General features: G+C 44.4%; 1 protein-coding gene across 12 annotated transcripts in view; it reads left to right on the top strand.

Annotated features, from left to right (window-relative positions):
* Nucleotides 1-24284, top strand: part of ikzf2 (IKAROS family zinc finger 2) — a 203517-nt gene that overhangs the window by 129709 nt on the left and 49524 nt on the right. For 9 of the 12 annotated variants that reach the window (XM_033024322.1, XM_033024319.1, XM_033024315.1 and 6 more), the window contains one exon: nt 14719-14982. In XM_033024322.1, coding sequence (XP_032880213.1) covers nt 14719-14982 — 264 coding nt within the window. The remainder of the gene's footprint in view (nt 1-14718; nt 14983-24284) is intronic. The other 3 variants (XM_033024327.1, XM_033024325.1, XM_033024316.1) reach the window with 1 other exon arrangement.

Raw genomic sequence — 24284 nt, 5'->3', positions numbered from 1 at the left:
CCGATCTATTCCTCTCATAATTTTATACACCTCTATAAGATCACACCTCATCCTCCTTGCCTCCAGGGAATAGAGTCCCAGCCTACTCAACCTCTCCCTATAGTTCAGACCCTCTAGTCCTGGCAACAAACTCGTAAATCTTCTCTGTACCCTTTCCAACTTGACAACATCTTTCTTATAACATGGTGATCAGTACTGAACATAATACTTTAAATGCGGTCTCATCAACGTCTTATACAACTGCAACATGACCTCCCAACTTGCTATAGGGTAGAATATTTAATGAGCTGCCTCCTTTCAGGTGTAAAATGACATTGCAGACATTGCTTCATTGATGGACAACAAAGAAATGTCAGGTGAAAGGCCAATAGGTATTGTTATACTAGGTGAGTCTGCATTAATTGATGCACACGGAGACTACTTTTCACTATCTTGAGAACAAACATACTGCATGGTCATCATTTTCAGAGTTGAAGAGAAATTCTTCCACAACTTTTTTAAACTCTCTGGATAGTGGAATGGCTTTGCAAGCTAAGGAGTTAACTGTAAGACATCAGTTTCCATATTGCTTTTTACAAACAGTAATTAAGTGCTTGATTTGGTAGATATTTTTATCACTGTCAATATTCAGGATGTTTCTATTGGACAATGGGCAGTGTGGAAGATCAAGAGAAAATGATGAGCCTTCCACAGGGGTAAAAATCATATACACGAACAAGTGTTGTGAAATAGAAATCCAACAAATGAGATTCCAAATTTTGTCCTGGTAAGACTAAATCTTGAATATTGTATAGAGATTTGAACTTCATACCAAAGCAAGGACATAATTGTGGGAATTGAACAAAGGGTGACCAGAATGATTTGTGGCATTTTTGTCTACCTGTGGCATGGCAGGTTTGTTTTGGGAGAGAAAATTAAATAGACTAGGCCTGTGTTCTCTTGAGATGAATGAGTGGTGAATTAATTGAAATGTGGAAGAGCCTTAAAAAGGGCTTTACTGAATAGTTGCATAATTGGTGTTTGTCCTGATGTGGTTGTTTAGAATCAGGGGTCCATGGTCAGGGATCCCCCGGTGAGCACTGCGCAGAAGGGAGACCCCAGCGAGGGCTGTGCAGCCATGCTGTACCGGGCCCAACCACCGGTGCAGAGCAAGGGGAGACGCATGGCGGAGGTATCCTGGGGAGTGCCGCGGCCTGTAGCCAGCGGACCCGCCCAAAATGTCCTGTTAGCCCGACTCGCATGCTGCGGCAGTTTCACCGTGTCGCAGACTGGAACTCACCTGGTATGCCAAGCCCACCCGCCGCACACCGGGGACTCGCCTACCATGGACGAAGGACGCGTGCCGGAAAGCGGAACCAGCCCGGTAGGCCTGCTGCAGATTGAGGATCCATAGGAACTCACCTGGTGGGGCGGTAAACAGACTAGCTGCAGGAGGGAGTGCAGTGCCTAGATTAGATTAGATTAGATTAGATCCTTTATTAGTCATTCAGACCTTTCGGTCTGAACAAAATGTCGTTGCCTGCAGCCATACATATAATAATAAACAACAACAAAACACACAAATTAACATCCACCACAGTGAGTTCACCAGGCACCTCCTCACTGTGATGGAGGCAAAATCTTAAAGTTACTGTCTCTTCCCTCATTCTCCCTCTGCGCTGAGTCGATACCCCACCAGGCGATGGTAGTCAGTCCCACGGCTCAACCGAGCTCTGCGAACGGGCCGGTTCAAGCTCCGCGGCCCGGTGTGGTCGAAGCTGCCGCCCTCCAGTCCAGCGGACGCAGCTGTTGCCGCGGGAGCTCCGGAAAACAGGCACCAGCCTGTGACCTGCGAGCTCCCGACGATGTCGTCCACTGGCCCGCGGCCAAGCCCCGGATTCAGGTCGCCGCCGGAACGCCGCCTCAGCCACCGGAACACCATCTCAGTCCCGCGCCGGGCCGCCCTCACCGGAGCGCCGTCTCAGCCCCGAGCCGGGCCGCCCTCACTGGAGCGCCGTCTCAGCCCCTCACCGGGCCACCCTCACCAGAGCGCCGTCTCAGCCCCGCGCCGGGCCACCCTCACCGGAGCGCCGTCTCAGCCCCGAGTCGTGCCGCTGCCACCGGAACGCCGCCACCGCAGCTCGAAGGCGGCCAGCTGGCTCCTGGCTGGCTCTGCCTCCGGAGCCTCGAGGTCGGTCGCAGTTGGAGGCCGCCAGCTCCGCCATTAGGCCTCAGCGCAGACGGAGGCAGAGAAGGGGGGATACGACAAGAAGAGTCGCATTCCCCCGAAGGGAGAGACAGAAAACCATGTTTCAGCCCCGCCCCCCCCCCCTCCCTCCACACATAACACAGCCTAATAACTAAAATTTGACTAAAAACAAGACAGAAAAAACAACAACAAAAAGTAAAGACAGACGGACTGCAGGCGAGCCGCAGCCGTTCAACAGCGCCGCAGCACCTCGATGGGAGAGTGGGCCGCTGGAGGCCCAGCAGCTGCCTGGGGCACCGCTGGACCAAGCGCCGCTCCAAGATGCCGAGCAGGTGGACTGGACGCGGCTTGCAGCGGCAGAGGACACCTCGGCTATGCTTGGCCAGGCCGACCATGCAACGCCATTAGGACAACAGACCTTCATGGTCAGATCAGATCCCTGCACAAACAACTGGAACTTGAAAATGGCACCAAAGTGGTGACTGTATACTGTTTCCGTGTACTACTGCTATACACATGTACTATGTCTGGGTTGCTTATCTAATATGTATCTAAGTGCTTATTTATAGTGATACTTGTACAGAAATGTATACAAAAATGAATTTCACTGTACCTCGGTACATGTGACAAATAAAGTACCATATTGCATACCATAAATTAAATAGGTAAGCTATGCAGGGCAGATGGAAAAAAAAAATCACCATTAAGGTGATGAATGTTTGGAATTTACTACCCAAGAGGGTTGTGGGAGCATGGTTCCTTGAAATAGTCAAGACAATGATTGATTCTTTTTGGATATTAATGGAATCTAGAGATTTGGGTATTAGAGCAGTAAAGTGATGTTTAATGTAAAATCAGCTCCTTCAAGTGATGTTTAATCCTTCAAGGGGGTGGGGGGGGAGAGTGGGGGGATGGAAGAGAGGCCGGGAAGGGGAGCGGGGGGGGGGGGGGGAGAGAGGCTGGGGGGAAGGGGGAAGAGAGAAGAGCCGAGAGAAAGCGCCGAGAGAGTGATCCCCGAGAAAAAGCGACACCGAGCGTCTTTTGAATAACAGAGGGAGGAAGGAGAGGAGGAAGGGGGGGAGAGGAGAGGGGGGGGAGAGGTGGGGGGGGTGAGAGTGCTGCGTCATTTGAATAACGGGGGGGAGGGAGAGGTGTGGGGTGACGTCACTCGCAGCGCGCAGATCTAAGACGCCAGTACGCAGACCCAAGACGGCAGCATGCAGATCCATTGTCATGTCATCAGCGAAAGCCAGCCGTTTTTTTTCAACGTTTTTTCAGATTTGTAAACATTTTCATTTATAACTCGAGAAATAATGCATGAATTTTTCAGATAAGGCGAATTTGGACTCCAGAAGAAAAATCTCTACTGGAATATGTAAACATTTTATCGTCAGCGCTTTGTTTTTTTGAGAAGATGTGATTATATACACACACACACATCCAAGATCAGATTTTTAATAGTGAATAGATATGATATGATAAGAGCTGACGTGGATTTTGAAGAAGCAGCACAAGGAGAAGCAGGAAGAAGCACTGATTGGCTGGAGCCTGTGGGGGAGGAGAGACAGAGGTGAGTCAGAGGGGGAAAACATTTGAAAAAGAGCGGCAAAATGCAGACAGACTTAACACAGAGCTGACGTGGATTTTGAAGAAGCAGCAACAAGGAGAAGCAGGAAGAACCACTGATTGGCTGGAGCCCGGGGAGTAGAGGAAGTCACAAGGGACAAACAGTTTAAAACTGAGGAATTTGGTTTGTAAATTGGTAAATTAGGCAATTTATCAGTGAATATAAGCAAGGCTGCTCTAGGGGAGCGGCAGTGAGGGAAGTGCCTTGTGAGGAAGGTGCCTTGTGAGGAAAGTGTGGGTCTTTGGCTCGAGAGTCTTGTGAGGAAAGTGCCTTGTGAGGAAAGTGTGAGTCTTTGGCTCGAGAGTCTTCGGCGAGGAGGCTGAGGAGAGGAGACTACGCAATATGCTGGAGAAGGAGAGACGAAAGAAGGAGATGTCAGGCAAGCTGATTCAGTGCGATGGTGCCTCTGGCTGCTACAAGTGTGAGAAGTGCATCCAGGTACAACTCCTGAAGGACCGTGTTGGGAAACTGGAAAAGCCAGTGGAAGACCTCAGGTTCGTACTGAGAGGCTGAGTCGTTCCTCGACGAGTCCTACAGCAAGATTGTTACACCGAAGGTACTGGAAGAGGGAAGGTGGGTGACAGTGAGAAATGGAAGTAAACATGGAATGCACAGGTCCCATGGTGTTGTACCTCTTGTGAACAGGTTCACACACTTAATAGCTGTCGGGACAGAAGACGTTGAAGCACTGAGCGGCGCACTGGCTTTCGATGCAAAAAGTGCTGTTGAGCCAAAACCAAGAAGGCCGACGTCAGGCAATGCCGTGGTGGTTGGAGACTCCATTGTGAAAGGTACGGCCAGGGGTTTCTGCGGCAACAGACGGGATTCGAGGATGGTGTGCTGCTTCCTGGGTGCCAGGATCCAGGATGTCACGGACAGAGTGCAGAAAATCCTCAAGGGCGAAGGTGAACAGCCGGAAGTTGTAATGCATGTCGGCACAAACGATGTCGGAAAGAAGGGGATGAATATTCTGAAGCGTGACTTTAGAGAGCTCGGAAAAGTGCTGAAAAGCAGGACCTCCAGGGTGGTTTTCTCCGGTTTGCTTCCAGTTCCTCGTGCTGGCGAGAGCAGGAACAGGGAGGCACAGGACCTGAATGTGTGGCTGGGGAACTGGTGCAGGGGGCAGGGATTTAGATTCTTAGACCACTGGGATCTGTTTTGGAGTAAGGGGGAACTGGACAAAAGGGACGAATTGCACCTTAACAGGTGGGGGGACCGGCATTCTGGCAGGCAGGTCTGCCACTGCGACACAGGTGGTTTTTAACTAAATAAGGGGAGGGGGGGGGGGGGGTGTCAAATGGGATAGTCAAGGACGGAGTTAAAGGGAAAGGGAGTAAAGGGATAGTTAATGATGCCAGAATTAACGGGAAAGAAAGCTCACAAAGGGAAAGGAAAGTATGGCCAAGTGTAGTAGGGATCGATGTGAATGGTGAGATCCGTAAGGAATTAAAAGTACTGTATTTGAATGCGCGAAGTATAAGAAGTAAAGTAGATGAGCTTGAGGCTCAGATAGAGGTTGGTAGATATGACGTTGTGGGGATTACCGAGACGTGGCTGCAGGAGGATCGGGTCTGGGAACTTAATATTCAGGGTTATACATCCTATAGAAAGGTCAGGCAGGTGGGCAGAGGAGGGGGGTAGCTCTTCTGGTGAGGAATGAAATTCAGTCCCTTGCGAGGGAAGACATAGGGACTGACGAGGTAGAGTCACTGTGGATTGAGTTGAGGAATTGCAAAGGCAAGAAGACACTAATTGGTGTTATCTACAGACCCTCAAATAGTAGCCCAGATGTAGGGTGCAAGTTGCAGCACGAGTTAAAACTGGCATGTAACAAAGGTAATGCCACCGTGGTGATGGGGGATTTCAATATGCAGGTAGACTGGGAAAATCAGGTTGGTTCAGGACCCCAAGAAAGAGAGTTTGTAGAGTGCCTCCAAGATGGATTCTTAGAACGGCTTGTAATGGAGCCGACCAGAGAAAAGAAAATTCTGGATTTAGTGTTGTCCAATGAACCAAATTTGATAAGAGAACTCGAGGTAAAAGAACCGCTTGGAGGTAGTGATCATAATATGATTAGTTTTAATCTGCAATTTGAGAAGGAGAAGGGTAAATCGGAAATGGCAGTGATGCAGCTGAACAAAGGGGATTATGAAGGCATGAGAGAGGAGCTGGCCAAGGTAGATTGGAAAGGGATACTAGCAGGAATGACGGTGGAACAGCAATGGCAGGAATTTCTGGGCATAATCCGGAAGACGCAGGATCATTGCATTCCAAAAAGGAAGAAAGATTCTAAGGGGAGTAGGAGGAAACCTTGGCTGACAAGAGAAGTTAGGGATAGAATAAAACTAATAGAAAAGATGTATAACACAGCAAAGAGTAGCCGGAAGCCAGAGGATTGGGAAACATAGGTTTCATAGGACAACAGAAGGAAACAATACAGGCTGAAAAGATGAAGTACGAAGGGAAGCTGGCCAGGAATATAAAGAAGGACAGTAAAAGCTTCTTTAGATATGTTAAGGGAAAAAGAGTAGCAAAGTCAAATGTGGGTCCCTTGAAGGCAGACACGGGTGAAAATATTATGGGGAGCAAGGAAATGGCAGAAGAGTTGAACAGGTACCTCGGATCTGTCTTCACTAAGGAAAACACAAACAATCTCCCAGAAGTACTGGAGGACAGAGGATCTAAGAGGGTCGAGGAATTGAAAGAAATTTTCATTAGGCGAGAAATAATATTGGGTTGGCTAATGGAACTGAAGGATGATAAATCCCTGGGGCCTGATGGACTGCATCCCAGGGTCCTCAGGGAGGTGGCTCTAGAAATAGTGGATGCATTGGTGATCATTTTCCAATGTTCAATAAATTCAGGATCAGTTCCTGTGGATTGGAGGATAGCTAATGTTATCCCACTTTTCAAGAAAGAAGCGAGAGAGAAAACGGGGAATTACAGACCAGTTAGCCTGACTTCGGTGGTGGGAAAGATGCTGGAGTCAATTATTAAAGAGGTAATAATGGGGCATTTGGATAGCAGTAAAAGGATTAGTCCAAGTCAACATGGATTTATGAAATGAAGATCATGCTTGACTAATCTTCTGGAATTCTTTGAGGATGTGACAAGTAAAATGGATGAAGGGGAGCCAGTGGATGTAGTGTATCTAGACCTTCAGAAAGCCTTTGATAAGGTCCCGCACGGGAGACTGGTGACTAAAATTAGAGCACATGGTATTGGGGGTAGGGTGTTGACGTGGATAGAAAATTGGTTGGCAGACAGGAAGAAAAGTGTAGGAGTGAACGTGTCCTTTTCAGAATGGCAGGCAGTGGCGAGTGGAGTGCCGCAACACTCGGTGTTGGGGCCGCAACTGTTTACCATATATATTAATGATTTGGAAGAGGGAATTAGGAGCAACACTAGCAAGTTTGCGAATGACACAAAGCTGGGTGGCAGTGTGAACTGTGAAGAGGATGTTAGGAGGTTGCAGGGGGACCTGGAAAGGTTGAGTGAGTGGGTAGATGTGTGGCAGATGCAGTATAATATAGAGAAATGTGAGGTTATCCACTTTGGTGGCAAAAACAAGGGGGCAGATTATTATCTCAATGGGGTTAGGTTAGGTAAGGGGAAGGTACAGCGAGACCTGGGTGTCCTTGTACACCGGTCACTGAAAGTTGGCGTGCAGGTACAGCAGGCAGTGAAGAAAGCTAATGGAATGTTGGCCTTCATAACAAGAGGATTTCAGTATAGGAGTAAAGAGGTTCTTCTGCAGTTGTATAGGGCTCTGGTAAGAACACATCTGGAGTATTATGTACTGTTTTGGTCTCCTAATTTGAGGAAGGACATCCTTGTGATTGAGGCAGTGCAGCGTAGGTTCACGAGATTGATCCCTGGGATGGCGGGACTGTCATATGAGGAAAGATTGAAAAGACTAGGCACTGGAGATTAGAAGGATCTTATAGAAACATATACAATTATAAAAGGACTGGACAAGCTAGATGCAGGAAAAATGTTCCCAATGTTGGGCGAGTCCAAAACCAGGGGCCACCGTCTTAGAAGAAAGTGGAGGCCTTTTAAGACTGTGAGAAAAAACCTTTTCACCCAGAGAGTTATGAATTTGTGGAATTCCCTGCCACAGAGGGCAGTGGAGGCCAAATCACTGGATGTATTTAAGAGAGAATTAGATAGAGCTCTAGGGGCTAGTAGAATCAAGGGATATGGGGAGAAGGCAGGCACGGGTTATTGATTGGGGACGATCAGCCATGATCGCAATGAATGGCGGTGCTGGCTCGATGGGCCGAATGGCCTCCTGTACCTATTTTCTATAATTGTACTGCCTTTACCACTGGCTCTGGTAGTTGATTCCATCATCTGTGTGAAAAATGTGCCTCAAATCCCCTTTATTGCATAGTTCCAAAAAATACTGGGAATTTATTTTTGATCTTAACGGGAATTTAACAAATGCCAGTATATAATGATTCCTTATTATTTAAACTCACAATTTCCCTGTAGCTAATACTCTCTCGCATGCCCATGAACTACCTCTAACTATGGTGCAACCAGCTTCGTAAAGGACAATTTACAGTAGCTAATTCACCTGCCAGTATGTCTTTGTGAAACTCATAGTTACCGAGAGAGTGTGCAAACTCCATATTGATACGAATCATCAGAATCAAACCTGGGTTGCGAGAGCATTGTTAGAAAGTGGCACTTACTGTTACACCATTGTGCTGCCCTAGTTTAGTTTCGTTTAATTGGTATAGTGAAAAGATTTTGTTGTATGCCAACCAGTTAGCGGAAATAAAATATGTGATTACAATCGAGCCATTCACATTGCACAAATACACGATAAGGGAATAACGTTTAGCGCAAAATAAAGCCAGTTAAACAATCAAAAATATTCTCAGGATCACCAGTGAGTAGATGGTAGGACTGCTCTCTCGTTGCAGTAGGATGGTTCAGCTACCTAATAACAGCTGGGAAGAAACTTCCTGAATCTGGAGGTGTGCGTTTTCTCACTTGCCCAATGGGAGAGGGGAGAAGAGGTAGGGCCGGGGTGTGACTCCTTGATTATGCTGTTGGCCTTCCCGAGGCAGTGGTGTAAATGGTGTCAATGGGTCGGTTGGTTTGTGTGATGGTCTGGGCATTGTCCACAATTGAACAGAACACTGTCCAAACACTCACGTCGCAGCGGCCTCTGCAGTCCGTCTGTATTTTTATTATTTTTTGTCTCGTTTCAATTTTTATTTTTTTGACGGGGTATGTGTGTGTGGGAAACTTTTAAAATCTTTCCCCTGCACAGAGAACCCGACCTTTTCCCTGTCAGATCTCCGTTGTCGTTGAGGCCTAGCACCGTGGAGCAGCCTCCGGCAGGAACGAACTGGGGCTCCAGTCCCGGAGCTGCGGAGCTACTCACCATCGTGGAACTGGCCGAGTTCGGAGTGGGAGGAGCGGTGGTGGCGCGCTGCTGCGGCCCGACCCCCGGAGATTCGGAGGCTTACCGCAGGTCTGGTGGACAGTAATACCGGGAGCCCGCGGGTCCCTGCTGGGAGACCGCTTTTCGGGGCTTCCGCAACGGCGACTTCACCCGCCCGAGTTGCGTGGTTGAAGAGTACCTGGAGCGGGGCCTTACATCATCGCCCGGCGCGGCTTGGAATGGCTGCGGGACTTTGCTAGCGCCTGCCGGGGGCTCCAACAACAAGACCCGGAGCGCGGCCTTGCATCACCCGGCGCGGCGTTAATGGCCGCGGGACAATTACCATCGCCCGCCGGGGGCTTTGACTCTGATATCGGGAGGGGAATGGGGAGTGCAGGGGAGAGATAAGTTTTTGCCTTCCATCACAGCGAGGAGGAGATGCGCTGTGATGGATGTCTGTGTAAATTGTGTTGTGTCTTGGGTCTTTTTCTTGTGTGTATGACTGCAGAAACAACATTTCATTTGAACCTCGAGGTTCAAATGACAAATAAAATTGTATTGTATTGTATTGTCCCTGGCCACTTATATTATAAATGTTTAGCACTGCTTTGTGAATTCATGTTTTTACAAATTTCTGTTCTCATAATGCCTGTTATAAATTGCACTTACAGTATTTGAGTCCTTTTGATTTAAATATTTGACTGAAAGAACTTGCATTGATGTAGTACTTTTTTGTAATTTAACCCAATTGCGACGTAGTTACACAAAGCATAACAGTTTGGGTGAACATGTCAGCCAATTTGCATTACAAAACCATGTAGCAGTAATGAGATAAGTGACCAGATAAGCTCTACTTAATGGAGAAACAATGAACTGCAGATGCTGTGTTCAAAAAGGAACTGCAGATGCTGGAAGATCGAAGGTACACAAAATTGCTGGAGAAACTCAGCGGGTGCAGCAGCATCTATGGAGCGAAGGAAATAGGCGACGTTTCGGGCCGAAACCCTTCTTCAGACTGATGGGGGGTGGGGGGGGAGAAGGAAGGAAAATGGGAGGAGGAGGAGCCCGAGGGCGGGCGGGTGGGAGGAGACAGCTAGAGGGTTTAGGAAGGGGAGGAGACAGCAAGGACTAGCAAAATTGGGAGAATTCAATGTTAATGCCATCCGGACGCAAGGTCCCCAGACGGAATATGAGGTGCTGTTCCTCCAATTTCCGCTGTTGCTCACTCTGGCAATAGAGGAGACCCAGGACAGAGAGGTCGGATTGGGAATGGGAGGGGGAGTTGAAGTGCTGAGCCACCGGGAGGTCAGGTTGGTTATTGCGGACTGAGCGGAGGTGTTCGGCGAAACGATCGCCCAACCTGATGCTGGTCTGCACAAAAGGACATAAAGCCTGGCAGCATCTCTGGAGAATCTGGATTGGTGATATTTTGGGTTGGGGCCCTTTAGAACGATTGTAGGGGAGAGTGAAGAAAGCTGGGAGAGAGGAGAAGCAGGACAAAGCATTGCAGAAATAGATGGACACAGGCGAGGGGGAGTGGTTAGTGATATTAGTGGTATTATTTGAGGATATATGTTGATCAATGTATTTGATGAACCGCCAAGTTATTCCTTGTGATTCTATTGCATCTTTACCATCAACTGGAGAGGCCACAGGACGTCAGTTAAATGTCTTATCAAGTGTCAGTCTAATCACCTGGGAAAGATTCAGAAGTGAAAACAATCCCATTGAATCAAAGCTGTGGAAAAATATTTGCACTTGCAATTAAACATTCATTTTTTTGAACATTTTTTAATTGACAAATTTTTCAATTGACAATTTAAAAACGACAGTAGTGCCGTTTTTTTTCTCATTCATTTTCATGATGACCATAACATTTTCACTTCTACTAGCTCATAGAACAAATGCCAGTTTTGCCTCACGGAGAAAAGCACTGAGCTAATCATCAGCTCACCAGTATCGGTCTGAAGATTGAAATAGATTCTTTAAATTTCTCTGGAATTTGGAAGCACTATAGAAATGTAGTTAATGTAGCATGAAAATCAAAATGTTTTCTTAACAATATTGTTTGTCTTATAATCAAACTACATCATGTTTCCCATTTAAATCAATAATAGTTTTAAATTACAGTTTTTGCATTGTGATCCAGAAGAAAAAATATGGGAAATAGCCTTATCAGAGCTCCAGAAAAATGTTTGTTCAGGAGTTGAGAATCTGTTTCTCAACATATTTCAGTTACCTTGTTTAATTTAGCTCAACGCATTAATCCAGTAAGTTACTTTGAATGCCAGTACATGTTTATAATAGTTAAAATAAAATAAAGCACAGCTTTAAACTAAATAAAGATTATTTTGTTTTCTCTTCTTGCATTTTTGCAGCAGCATGCCAATTGGCTCAAACAATCAGATCAGAGAGTAATTAAGAAATGATTGTAGAATAATTTCAACTGTCAGAAAGGAAAGGTCTATTGTTAAAGTGTAGGATATAGAATGTATAGCTTTATCAGCATGGTAAATGTAAGAGTGAATTGCAGTGAAGTATTAACATGATAAAATGCGAGATACATTATTTGTCATCTAGTGCGTTGTTGCCTCATGCCTTCTTGCAGCAGAAAGTAGGGACTCGAAAAAGTAAAGAGAGAAATAGAAGGATTAGATACTTTCAACAGAGAACTGATATATGGCTTTGTATCAGCCACTCATTTAGCTCTGTGTGGGTGGAAAATCTTTTTAGAACTAATACTTAGATCATTAAAGTACTAAGTTATCAAGATAAAGAGTATATAAGTATCTTTATTCTGCTTGCAATGCATTATAGAGAAAATAATTATTGTTTGCCTTGTGGTAAAAGACAGTATATCAGTATATGTTTTCCACTTGGAATTAAATATGCATTGTAAGGAGATTTTCTGTTTGTCTTTCAGCAAAATTATTGATACAGATAAAATGCATTTTGAATACAAATCGGATAGATTAAAAAAATCTAAAGTTCCTTTTATGGCTTGTGAAGAAAAAAACATGTTATTTATGATTTTTTCACTGGGATGAAACAAAGATCTTTATCAGAGTACAGGGGGGAAATGATCTGGTTGCTTGTGCTATTGCAAGCACAGAGAAATCACTCCAGAAATCTCACCGAGCTGTCCCAGACAGTGGGTGCAGGAAACTGCACACCACAATATCTACAAAAACAAATGGCTTGGACAGCCTCAGTGACACACAGGTATTAATTCAGTGCCCTCCATAATGTTTGGGACAAAGACCCAACATTTATTGATTTGTCTCTGCACATCACAATTTGAAATTTGTAATAGAAAAAATCACATGAGGTTAAAGTGCACATTGTCAGATTTTAATAAAGGCCATTTTTATATATTTTGGTCTCACCATGTAGAAATTACAACAGTGTTTAGACATAGTCCCCCCCATTTCAGGCCACCATAATGTTTGGGACACATGGCTTCACAGGTGTTTGTAATTGCTCAGGTGTGTTTAAATGCCTCCTTCGTGGAGGTACAAGAGAGCTCTCGGCACCTAGTCTTTCCTCCAGTCTTTCCATCATCTTTGGAAACATTTATTGCTGTTTATCAACATGAGGACCAAAGTTGTGCCAATGAAAATCAAAAGAGCCATAATGAGACTGAGAAACAAGAATAAAACTGTTAGAGACATCAGTCACACCTTACCAAAACCAACTGTTTGGAACATCATTAAGAAGAACAGGAGCACTGGTGAGCTTACTAATCGTAAAGGGACTGACAGGCCAAGGGAGACCTCCACAGCTGATGACAGAAGAATTTTCTCTGTAATAAAGAAAAATCCCCAAACACCTGTCTGACAGATCAGAAACACTCTCAGGTGTGGATTTGTCGATGACCACTGTCTGCAGAAGACTTCATGAACAGAAATACAGAGGCTACACTGCAAGATGCAAACCACTGGTTAGCTGCAAAAATAGGATGGTCAGGTTACAGTTTGCCAAGAAGTACTTAAAAGAGCAATCAGAGTTCTGGAAAACGGTCTTGTGGACAGATGAGATGAAGATTGACATATCAGAGTGATGGCAAGCAAAGATGGAGAAGAGAAGGAATTGTCCAAGATCCAAAGCATACCACCTCACCTGTGAAACATGGTGGTGGGGTATGAATGAATGAATGAATGAATGAATCTCTTTATTGTCATTGCACATAGTACAACGAAATTTAAAAGTCAATCCCACGGTGCGATTCACAAGAGCAATTTTAAATATATAAGAAAAGGTAAAAATATATACATATTAAAAAAAATTACAGATAAATAACAATAGCAGCTGAGGTAGAACCATTCAGTTGAATGTGAGTGTTATTTCTTATTTTGCATTGTTATGTTCACGTATGGCTATGGGGTAGAAGCTGTCTCTGAGTCTGTTTGTGCGAGTTTTGAAAGACCTGTACCGTCTGCCAGAGGGCAGCAGGTGGAACAGGTTGTGTCCAGGGTGGGAAGGGTCCTTCAGGACGTTGGCTGCCCTGCCAATGCAGTGAGAGCTGAAGATGTCGGCCTGTATTATGGCCTGGGCATGTATGGCTGCTGAAGGTACTGGCTCACTTCTCTTCATTGATGATACAACTGCTGATGGTAGTAGCCTAATGAATTCTGAAGAGTATAGACATGTCCTATCTGCTCAAGTTCAAACAAATGCCTCAAAACTCATTGGCCGGCGGTTCATTTTACAGCAAGACAATGATCCCAAACATACTGCTAAAGCAACAAAGGAGTTTTTCAAAGCCAAAAAATGGTCAGTTCTTGAGTGGCCAAGTCAATCACCTGATCTGATCCCAATTGAGCATGCCTTTTATATGCTGAAGAGAAAACTGAAGGGGACTACTAGCCCCCAAAACAAACATAAGCTAAAGATGGCTGCAATACAGGCATGGCAGAGCATCACCAGAGAAAACACACCCAGCAACTGGTGATGTCCATGAATCTCAGACTTCAAGCAGTCATTGCATGCAAAGGATATGCAACAAAATACTAAACATGTCTACTTACATTTACATGACATTGCTGTGTCCTAAACATTATGGTGTCCTGAAATGGGGGGGACTATGTATAAATGCTGCTGTAATTTTTACATGGTGAAACCAAAATGTATAAAATTGGCCTTTATTAAAATCTGACAATGTGCACTTTAACCACATGTGATTAAAAACAAAATTTCTATTACATATCCGAAATTGTGGAGTACAGAGGCAAATAAACAAATGATGGGTCTTTGTCCCAAACATTATGGAGGGCACTGTGACAGTCACTTATGGTTACTAATTTCTGTTTGCATCATGTTAAAATAGACTTCATTTGTGTGAAGTTTCTTTGTTACCATTCTATGATTAATTGTTGATCAATCATTTGTATATAGAAAGAAGGACGGGAACGAGAAAAAAAAAGAGAGGAGGCTTTTCTTTCGGATTTGAATCACGCTGTGTGATCATGTTTTTATTCTAAACATATTTTATTACCTTTACAGAAAACTCCATCAAGATAGAAATGCACAGTGATGAGGATGATGGAAAAGTTCTTAAACGGATGGACCTGGCAAGAAGCAAAGAGGAAATGAGTACCATGGATGAATCTGTGGTGGAAAGCAACGGACTGACTGAAAGCAATCAAGGGCAGGAGATGCAAGCCGAGGGAGGAATACGTCTTCCGAATGGTAAACTGAAGTGTGACATCTGTGGGATGGTTTGCATTGGGCCCAATGTTCTAATGGTACATAAGCGGAGCCACACTGGTAAGCAGCTAAAAGAAAAGTTGATCGTACACTAGATAAGAAATGTGTACTTCGAAAGGAACCAAATTGTGGTCCACTTTTAGCTTTAGATACATTTTTCCACAGTTAAATTTAAAAATATCACCAGTGTGGTGCAACAAAGTAGAAAATGTGAGTAAATAGATCTTTGTAACATTTTGAAGTTGCACAAACTTGTGTATGCTGACATAATTAAGATTATTATCTAGCATTTTCAACCACTCCATATTAAAACTGCTGCAAAGTAGACTTAGTGTGGCCAGCCAAACTGACTTTTGCTGCCCTGGAAATTGCAACAGTGATAGTTATCAACAAAAGATGATGCAAAATTTAGAATGCCCGGTAACCAACAGTAAGAATCCACTGTTTTGCTCATTTACAATTTATATTTACCAATTGCTGATTATCTTTATGATAAAAAAAATTGGATTAAGAAGTTCTGGATAAATAGTGTTGGCAAACCATTGAAAGTATACTGAAGTCAGCCCACAAATTGCAGAGGAGATCTTGGTCACTGTCACATGCTTACATGTTCAATCAGCTTTTAAACCAACATTATAAAATAAATTATTTTTTAAAACTAGATCAATGTAAAGGTTAGGGAGTTTGTTGTAATCTGTAATTTACCCATTTGCTTTATATTCATAATCATATTTTAGCACAATTGGCGTTGCATAGAGCTAGCAATGTTGACATTTTTATATGTGCATTTTTTTAAAACAAACTGAACTAAGTATTAATTGTGACTATGACTGTAAAAAGAGTGGATGTCACTGATGCCTATCATGGTATCCTTTGAAGATAGTGTTTGTAATGATACAGCATTTATTGTACACTATTTACCCTTGAAACCTGTTATTGGTAGTTTGGAAAGGGATTGTTAGTGAGGTCCTTGTTGTACATCAGCATATCCTGACCTGTACACCTGTGCAATTTAGTGGGAAACTCAAGGAATATGTGGAGATCAGATGCAGGTTCATCAGACAGCGTCCCCGCCTACTGAATTCAGGTGGATGCCAAAAGATATACACATGTTGAAGTGTAGCCCTTCAATGTTATGCCGGCATATGTAATACAGCCATTCATTTAAATAAGATTTGGTCCTGGACCATTGAAAATTAAGTATAGATTTTTTAAATGTCATTATTTAATTAATATGAAAGTCTTAATTAATTTATTACTTTTTACAAATAATCTTCACAATTTTTAATTATTCCGATTGATCATCAGTGATATTTAGAAACTCAAGCTGTTAAAAACCATCATGATGGTTTGGGCAGGAGTCTCAATATTCACAGCCTGAGTCTGGCTCATCACTGGCAAGGCACCCCATATTGGCATGCGACTGAGATTGCAAAGCCTACAACACAATTTGCCTTGTGGGTTGTAAGAGGTTACTGTGACCTAAGAATGCAAGTGGAGTAAGAGGAAGTGTAGCCCAAGTGGAGTATAATCCTACCTACGTGGATATCTTCTGTTATACAACAACACCGTCAACATAACTGTTGTATGTTGGAAATGCTAAGGAAATAACCAATTATACATTAATTATTTTAATTTAATGACCATGGTGCTTATGTTACTTTGGTGGGTATCGAGGGCACCTACTTTTTACTTAATTCCTAACACCTAATCCTTTGCTTCTCAAAACCAGATAATAAATTGATAGCATTAAATACAGAAGAGAAATAAAATTATTGGTACAATAGAAGTGTTGAAGAAATGCTATGGTCCTTTGGTCCCTATAACTTCTTACAACCTACGGGGCTAATTGTGTTCCAGCGTTTTCAACCTCGGTCTACATTTGAGGTCTGAAAGTGAATGACATTTGAGAGTAGAATCTTAATGTTGTTTGCTTAGTTGATGGTCAATGTTAAATCTTAGAATCATTGAATTTTTAGCAATAATTTGGCAGAGTAATGATAGTTTGACAAACCAAAGACAGTTTGTCATCTTATCCAATCCTATTTCTTGGGTTTATCTCACATCTATATTTTTTGTACTCTTTTCCAAATGTTCTCTTTTAAATTATGTTAAGAACAATGCCTTTTTAAAGCCTGTGCTCCAATAATTTCCTATTGGCTTTATAAACTATATCCACAAACTCTTTCCTTGTATATACAGATAAATCTATGCTGATGTCCTCTTAATATTTATTTACCAATATGCAGAAACATACTATCAATGTTTCCCTTTTCTAGAGCTTTCATTATTTGGAAAATATTTTGTGATTTTTAAAATTCAATTCATTTCCAATGTGGTAATTAGTTTGCTAAATATTAACAATAGACACAATACTGGAGTTACTCAGCGGGTCAGGCAGCATCTCTGGTGAAAATGGATAGCTGGATTTTTGGGTCAGGACCCGAAGTGTCACATATCTGTTTCCTCCAGAGATGTTGCCTGACTCGATGAGTTACTTCAGCATTTTGTGTCTATCTTTGGTATAAACCAGCATCTGCAGTTCCTTGTCATTACATTGCTATATATTAACATGGTTTAGGAAGCAGAGCATTTCTACATATAAAGTAGAATACATTTTGTGCAACAGGCATTTTCTTTACTGTAGCTTAATTGGTACATGTAACAATAAACAGATCTTTGAATTCCATTTCAAGTCACCCGCTGAAATTGTTCTGTTAGCCAAATATAATGTTATCGAAGTTACTAAGTTTGAGTAAATGTTTTTCAACTGACTTCAGTATTTTGTACTTTTCCGTCATGTCCTTTGAGATAAATTTATTTGCAGGTTTTACTTATCAGGAACTGTGTTTCTAATTTTTAATTTCATGATGAAAGTTTGTCAACAAAGATTCACTGATTTTACAATAAAATAACATGCTATTGGTTTCAATATACTGTAGATTGTGGTGCTAAAATGCTTTAGCATTGTCATTAATGGATGTAACCCTTTACAGATCAGTGAACATTTTTAGCAGGCTCAGGAAAATTAGGTGATCATTGTTATTTTCTATGTAAAAATTTGATAGCACTTGAAATTATGATTCTGGGTACAAAGTGGGTGTGAATTTTGTGCTACGACCCTTAATATAATAATAATAATAATAATAATAATAATAATAATAATAATAATAATAATAATAATAATAATAATAATAATAATAATAATAATATAATTTATTGTCATTGCACATAAGTGCAACGAGATTTGGTATGCAGCTTCCATCCGATGTCATAATTTAAATAACTAATAAAATTTAGATTTAAATACCCCGAGAACATGGTTTGTAAAAAGAACATTAAAACAGTAAAACAGACTAAAGTGCAGATGTGTCTGTGCGACGTGACCATCCGAGGGAGACAGTCCAGGGCGGGTGGGGGGCACTCAGCAGGGCCGGTTCAGAGCCGCTATAGCTCTGGGAATGAAGCTGTTCCTGAGTCTGGAGGTGCGGGCGTAGAAGGCCTTGTAACGTCTGCCGGAGGGAAGTAGTTCGAACAGTCCATTACAAGGGTGTGAGGAGTCTTTATGGATGCTGACGGCCTTCCTGAGGCACCGTGTGTGGTATATTCCCTCCAAGGCTGGTAGCGGTGTCCCAATAATCTTCTGCGTTCTGTGTACGACGCGCTGTGGACGACACAGCCTATATTGGATCCACACCTATTAGGGAGGTACAAGAACATGAAAGTTAGATTTCATTCATGCTGTTTAAGACTGTCAGCATTTCTAAAGCATCCTCAGGCTACATAATTTAGGAAAATATAGTGAAGTGTCTCTTTTGACCAGAACATATACACAATTACCCTTTACAACGTTCAGGCCTATGGTCCAGGCTGCTGAGGGAAAGGAAGTGACCCTGTTGCTTCAATTTAAACTACACCAGCATTACCATAAGATAAAATCTCCAAGGAGGTCTATTCCTAACGTTTACCTTGAACCTCTCTCCATGTGGGGCAGCACAGTGGTGCAGTGATAGAGTTGCTGTCTTACAGCGCCAGAGACCTGGGTTCAACCTGACTACGGATGCTGTTTAGTCAGAGTGTATAGGTGATCGATGGTCGGCGTGGACTCGGTGGGCCGAAGGACCTGTTTTCACGCCCTATCTCTAAAACTAAAACTAATGTACGGGTGATTGTTGGTTGGCACGGACTCGGTGGGCTGAAGGGCCTGTTTCCACGCTATGTCTCTAAAAACATTCAGGTTTGTAGGTTAATTGGCTTCTGTATATTGTCCCGACTGTGCAGGGAGAACTAGTGTATGGGTGATCATTTGTTGGCATGGACTCATGAGGCCAAAGGGCCTGTTTCCACGCTGTATAACTAAACTACACGCAAACATAGTTTCATGAACTCATATTTATGGTCAAGACAAGAATCTTAATTTTCACAGCAGTTCATACTTCTGCATCAATTGGAGTCTCATCCTGCTGTGTTTCCCCACTTCCCTTCGCTATCAACTAATCTTCCCACTGTTGCACATGGAAGCTAAATGAATGGCATGAGTACACAATAATCTATTAACCCATCTATCTGCCCTGTTAAACTCCACTTGTCAAACCTGTGACAGAACTACAGATTGCCCTTGTGGGGATCTCACAGCATTATAGGAAGCTGTAGTGTGACCAGGCAGGTTGAGCGAAATGTTTTTTATTGATCTCACAGCATTATAGTGGAAGCTGTAGTGAGACCAGGCAGGTTGAGCGAAATGGTTTTTATTGACAAAACACAAACAAAAGCTCGTAAAACCGCAAACCAAATCTAGCTAACAGACACAGCTCCTGTCGATGGGAGGAGCGCTAATAACAAACTAAAATCCCTCGATCGAACCCCCGCGGTCATGTGACAGTGCCGACCAATGACGACGGTTCTGACTTCCCAGCCCCACCACTAGGTGCCGCTACAAAACACGTCGTCCACAACTGAGGAACTGCCCTTGAAAGAGAAAAAGCAGCAACATACACAACAGCACATTTTTCCTGTGCATATATGGCAGTATATATAAACTCATCTACTCTAGCATCTGGAATCTCTATTCCAATCCCATTTGCTTACATTTCATATCTTCTACACATGGTGGTAGGACTGATCAGTGACTGGAGGAGGAGCCATCTTGAGGAACGGCTGCTAGCCAGCAGCCGTCCGTTTTAATTCGCTTTTTTTAATAGTTTTTAGTGAGTCCTGTTTTACGTTCGTAGGGGATATGGACTTTTTAATGTGGGGGGTAGGTGTCAACTCTACTTCTAGGTCCCTACCTGGTCGGTGAGGCAGCTTTTTCTCCGGGCTGCCCGTCGACCCGTCCTCGTGGCCTACCAGCGGGCTTGGAGCGCCGTTTCCTGGCGGGGACCACCCAGCACCTCGGCCTCGGTGGCGGCACAGCGCTGGAGCGCTTTCGTGGAGCGGAGCGGGTGATGCCTTGCCTGGGTCGCCGCGCTGGATCGACGCGCTGGAGCTCCGGTGAGCTGAAACCGCCGTGTTCAACACCTCCGGGCTGCGGGTCTGCGGAGCGGAGCGGGCGGCGCCGACTTCATCATCGGGAGCCTGGGAGCTCCGAACCGGCGCGGCCTTGTCGGCTTCGGAAGCCGCGGTCTCCAACTAGAAAGCGGCCATTCCAGGTGGCCCAGCCGCTGAGAGGACTCTCCCGACGCCGGGGCAAGATCACCCGGTGAGAATGGCCAGGAACATCGGGCCTCCGTAGAGGCAATTGCGGTGGCCTCAATAGGCCTGACTTTGGGGTGAACTTGGGGTGGGGACTGGACATTGTGCCTTCCCCCACAGTGGTATCCACTGTGGGGGGATGATTTTTTTTGTCTGTAATGTAATCCTGTCAGTCTTTGTCCAAGATGGCTGCCGTGGAGGGAGAGTGGACGCTGGCGCGCTTTGGCTGCCGCTGCTCTCTCTTCACATTGTGTTTTTGATTTTCTGTTTTTGGACTGAATTCTGTTTTTAGTTTGTGTCTCTGTGATGTCTTTATTATTTATATTACTCTGATTATATGTTTATATTCCTGTTAATCTATGTAAGGTGTCCTTGAGATGTTTGAAAGGCGCCCAACAAATAAAATTTATTAGTGACAACGACGAGTCAGCCTACAGGGATGAGGTCCAGCACCTGAGAACCTGGTGTGCCAACAATAACCTCGTCCTCAACTCCAAGAAGACGAAGGAAATTATTGTTGACTTCAGGAAGATCAGAGGGGGCAGACATACCCCCATCCATATAAACGGGACTGAGGTGGAGCGCGTCTCCAAGTACAAATTCCTCGGGGTACACATCTCGGAGGATCTGTCCTGGTCCCTCAACACCTCCAAGCTGATCAAAAAGGCGCAGCAGCGCCTTTACTTCCTGAGGAGGCTCAAGAAAGCTCACCTGTCCCCCCAGATCCTAACCAACTTTTACCGCTGTACCATCGAAAGCATCCTGACCACCTGCTTCACGGTATGGTACAGCAGTTGCACCGTAGCGGACAGGAAGGAACTACAACGGGTGGTGAAAACCGCTCAGTACATCATCGGTGCCCCGCTCCCTGCCATGGATGCCCTCCACCGAAAACGGTGTCTGAGACGGGCCGGGAAGATCATCAAAGACCCCTCCCACCCCAACCATGGACTGTTTGCCCTCCTCCCATCAGGGAGGCGGTACAGGAGCCTCAGGTCTCATACTAGTAGGATGAGGAACAGCTTCTACAACAACACTATCACATTGCTGAACTCGGAGTCCCGCCGATAGATTTCTGCACTCTCCGTCCACATTGTTTGCTTATTCTGTATTTTTATTTCTATATTGCACTATTACTACGGACTGACGCTAAACTGCATTTCGTTGTACCCATACTTGTATTTGTGCAATGACATTAAAGTTGAATTGAATTGAATCAACTGTTCTACATTATCAAGTGTAAAATCAAATCACGTCACAATCTGACATCTATATATTGCAATTTATTTTAGGAATTGCCCAATTTTCATTATGGAGCTGCCGCATAAAGATGCCAAGCCCCTTTGTCATGATTCCCCCTTCTCTCTCTCCGTCCTCTCTCTCTCCATTCTCACCCTCTCCATCTTCCCCCTCTCTCTCCATCCTCCCCCCTCTCTCTCCGTCCTCCCCCTCTCCATCCTCCCCCTCTATCTCCATCCTCCCCCTCTCTCTCCATCCTTCCCCTCTCTCTCTGTCCTTCCCCTCTCTCTCCGACCTTCCCCTCTCTCCCCATCCTCCCTCTCTCCGCCCCCCCCTCTCTCTGCCCCCCCTCTCTCCGTCCCCCCCTCTCTCCGTCCCCCCCCTCTCTCCGTCCCCCCCTCTCTCCGTCCCCCCCCTCTCTCCGTCCCCCCTTCTCCGTCCCCCCCATCTCCGACCCCCTCTCTCCGTTGCCCCCTCTCTCTGACCCCCGTCTATTTCCCCTCCGCCTCTCCATTCCTCCCCTGTCTCCAATTCCCCCTCTCTCCATCCCCCTCTCCGTCCCCCCTCTCTCCGTTGCCCCCTCTCTCTATTGACGCCGTCTATATCCTCTCCGTTCCTCACCTGTATTCATTTCCCCCCCTCTCTCCATTCCCCCCTCTCTCCAATCCACCCTCTCTCCATTCCCCCCGCTCCGTTCCCCCCCCTCTCCGTCCCCCCACCCCACGCTCCGCCGCGTCCCTTCTCTGCTTCCGACTCTTTCTTTCACTTTCTCTTTCTCTTTCTCTTTCTCTCTCTCTCTATCTCTCTCTCACTCTCTCTCTCTCTCTCTCTCTCTCTCTCTCGCTCTCTCGCTCTCTCGCTCTCTCGCTCTCTCGCTCTCTCTCTCTCTCTCTCTTTGTAGGATAACATTTAAGACCTCAGTCTACACTCGTCCCACCTTTCTGCATTTGGCCCATATCCTTCTAAACATGAACTTGTTCAAATGTCTTTTAAATAAAGTGATAGTGTCTGCCTCATCTATCTCCTCTGGTAGCTCATTCCACATGCTCACTGCCCATAGTGTGAAAAAGGTTGCCCCTCAAATTCCTATTCAATCTTTCCCCTCTCACCTTAAATCTATGTCCTCTGGTTATTGATTACCCTACTCTGGGTATAAGACTCTCCACATTCATCCTATCTATTCCCCTCATGATCTTATAAACCTCAATAAGGTCAAGCCTCAGCCTCCTGCATTTCAAGGAATAAAATAGTAAGATTAAACGAGAACTTACCAGTTCGAAGTTTGATCGTTATTTTATGAGGAGTACGTTGAGGGAATACGTGAAGAACCCCGCCAGGACGCATGCGTGTCATGCTTCAAAGCAGCGGTGTGAAATCACAGATAACTATAATGACTGAACATATTAAGATTAGAGAAGAAAATACCAGTTGAGTATATGATCAAGGGTGGGAGCGGAGGGCACGTATTCCCTCAACGTACTCCTCATAAAATAACGATCAAACTTCGAACTGGTAAGTTCTCGTTTAATTTTACTATTTTACTTCGGAGTCACGTGAGTGACTACGTGAAGATTTCAAAGCTCTGTGATTTCATGCCGTGGAAACGAGTCCATGCATCACATCTGCCTTAATTGACTGTGGGATGAATCGTGTTAACATGTTTAGACATGAATCCAACATTGAAATCCATGATAAATTGTTAACAACAAATTATAGCCCCTATTTATGGGGTGAAATTATATTACAGAACTTAAAATTGGCTCTGCAAAGTTCCAGTTTAACTACTGGTTTGTGGTAGAATAGTTGGAACATTTTCCCCTGATCCATCCTGCTGTCTCGAGGATTTGGTTCATTGGTACATCCAACTCCATAGCTGCCGATGTAGTTGCAGCCCTGGTGGAATAAGATTTGAATATGTTAGTATCCACCCCAGCTGTTGTTAAAACCTGTTTCAGCCATCTGAAAATAGTTTGAACCGACACTTTTTTGTGGGTTTGTTTGTGGCTGATTAGTAGTGCCATCTCATAGCCTCAGATGTTTTTGGTGTTCTCCATATAGAACAATAATTGTCTTATTATACAGAGATGATATCTGTAGGGTAATCCCTAAATTCTATTTTGAGGCCTGATGATCCCGGTCTGTTCTGTTTGACTAATTCGTGATATGAAACGTTATATTCCTGTTGAAGAAGTCATATAGTCCAGCCTTAACTTATGTACGACTGTACCCTTAGTGCCGTGACCAAAGCCATCAGCATGACTGTTTTGTGCGTCAGTCTTATGCAGGGACAGAGCTGTTGCTGGAGAACAATTCCTTAGCAACGTTAGGGCAATACTCATATCCCATTTAGAGAGTACCTGGTTCTTGGGGGATAGATATTAAAAATTCCCCTCATAAGTTTGGTTACCAGGGGTGAGTCCCAACAGAATGAT

The sequence above is a fragment of the Amblyraja radiata genome, chromosome 7 (assembly GCF_010909765.2).
Source record: "Amblyraja radiata isolate CabotCenter1 chromosome 7, sAmbRad1.1.pri, whole genome shotgun sequence".
Lineage (NCBI taxonomy): Eukaryota > Metazoa > Chordata > Chondrichthyes > Rajiformes > Rajidae > Amblyraja > Amblyraja radiata.
This window is presented reverse-complemented; position numbering and strand designations above follow the sequence as displayed.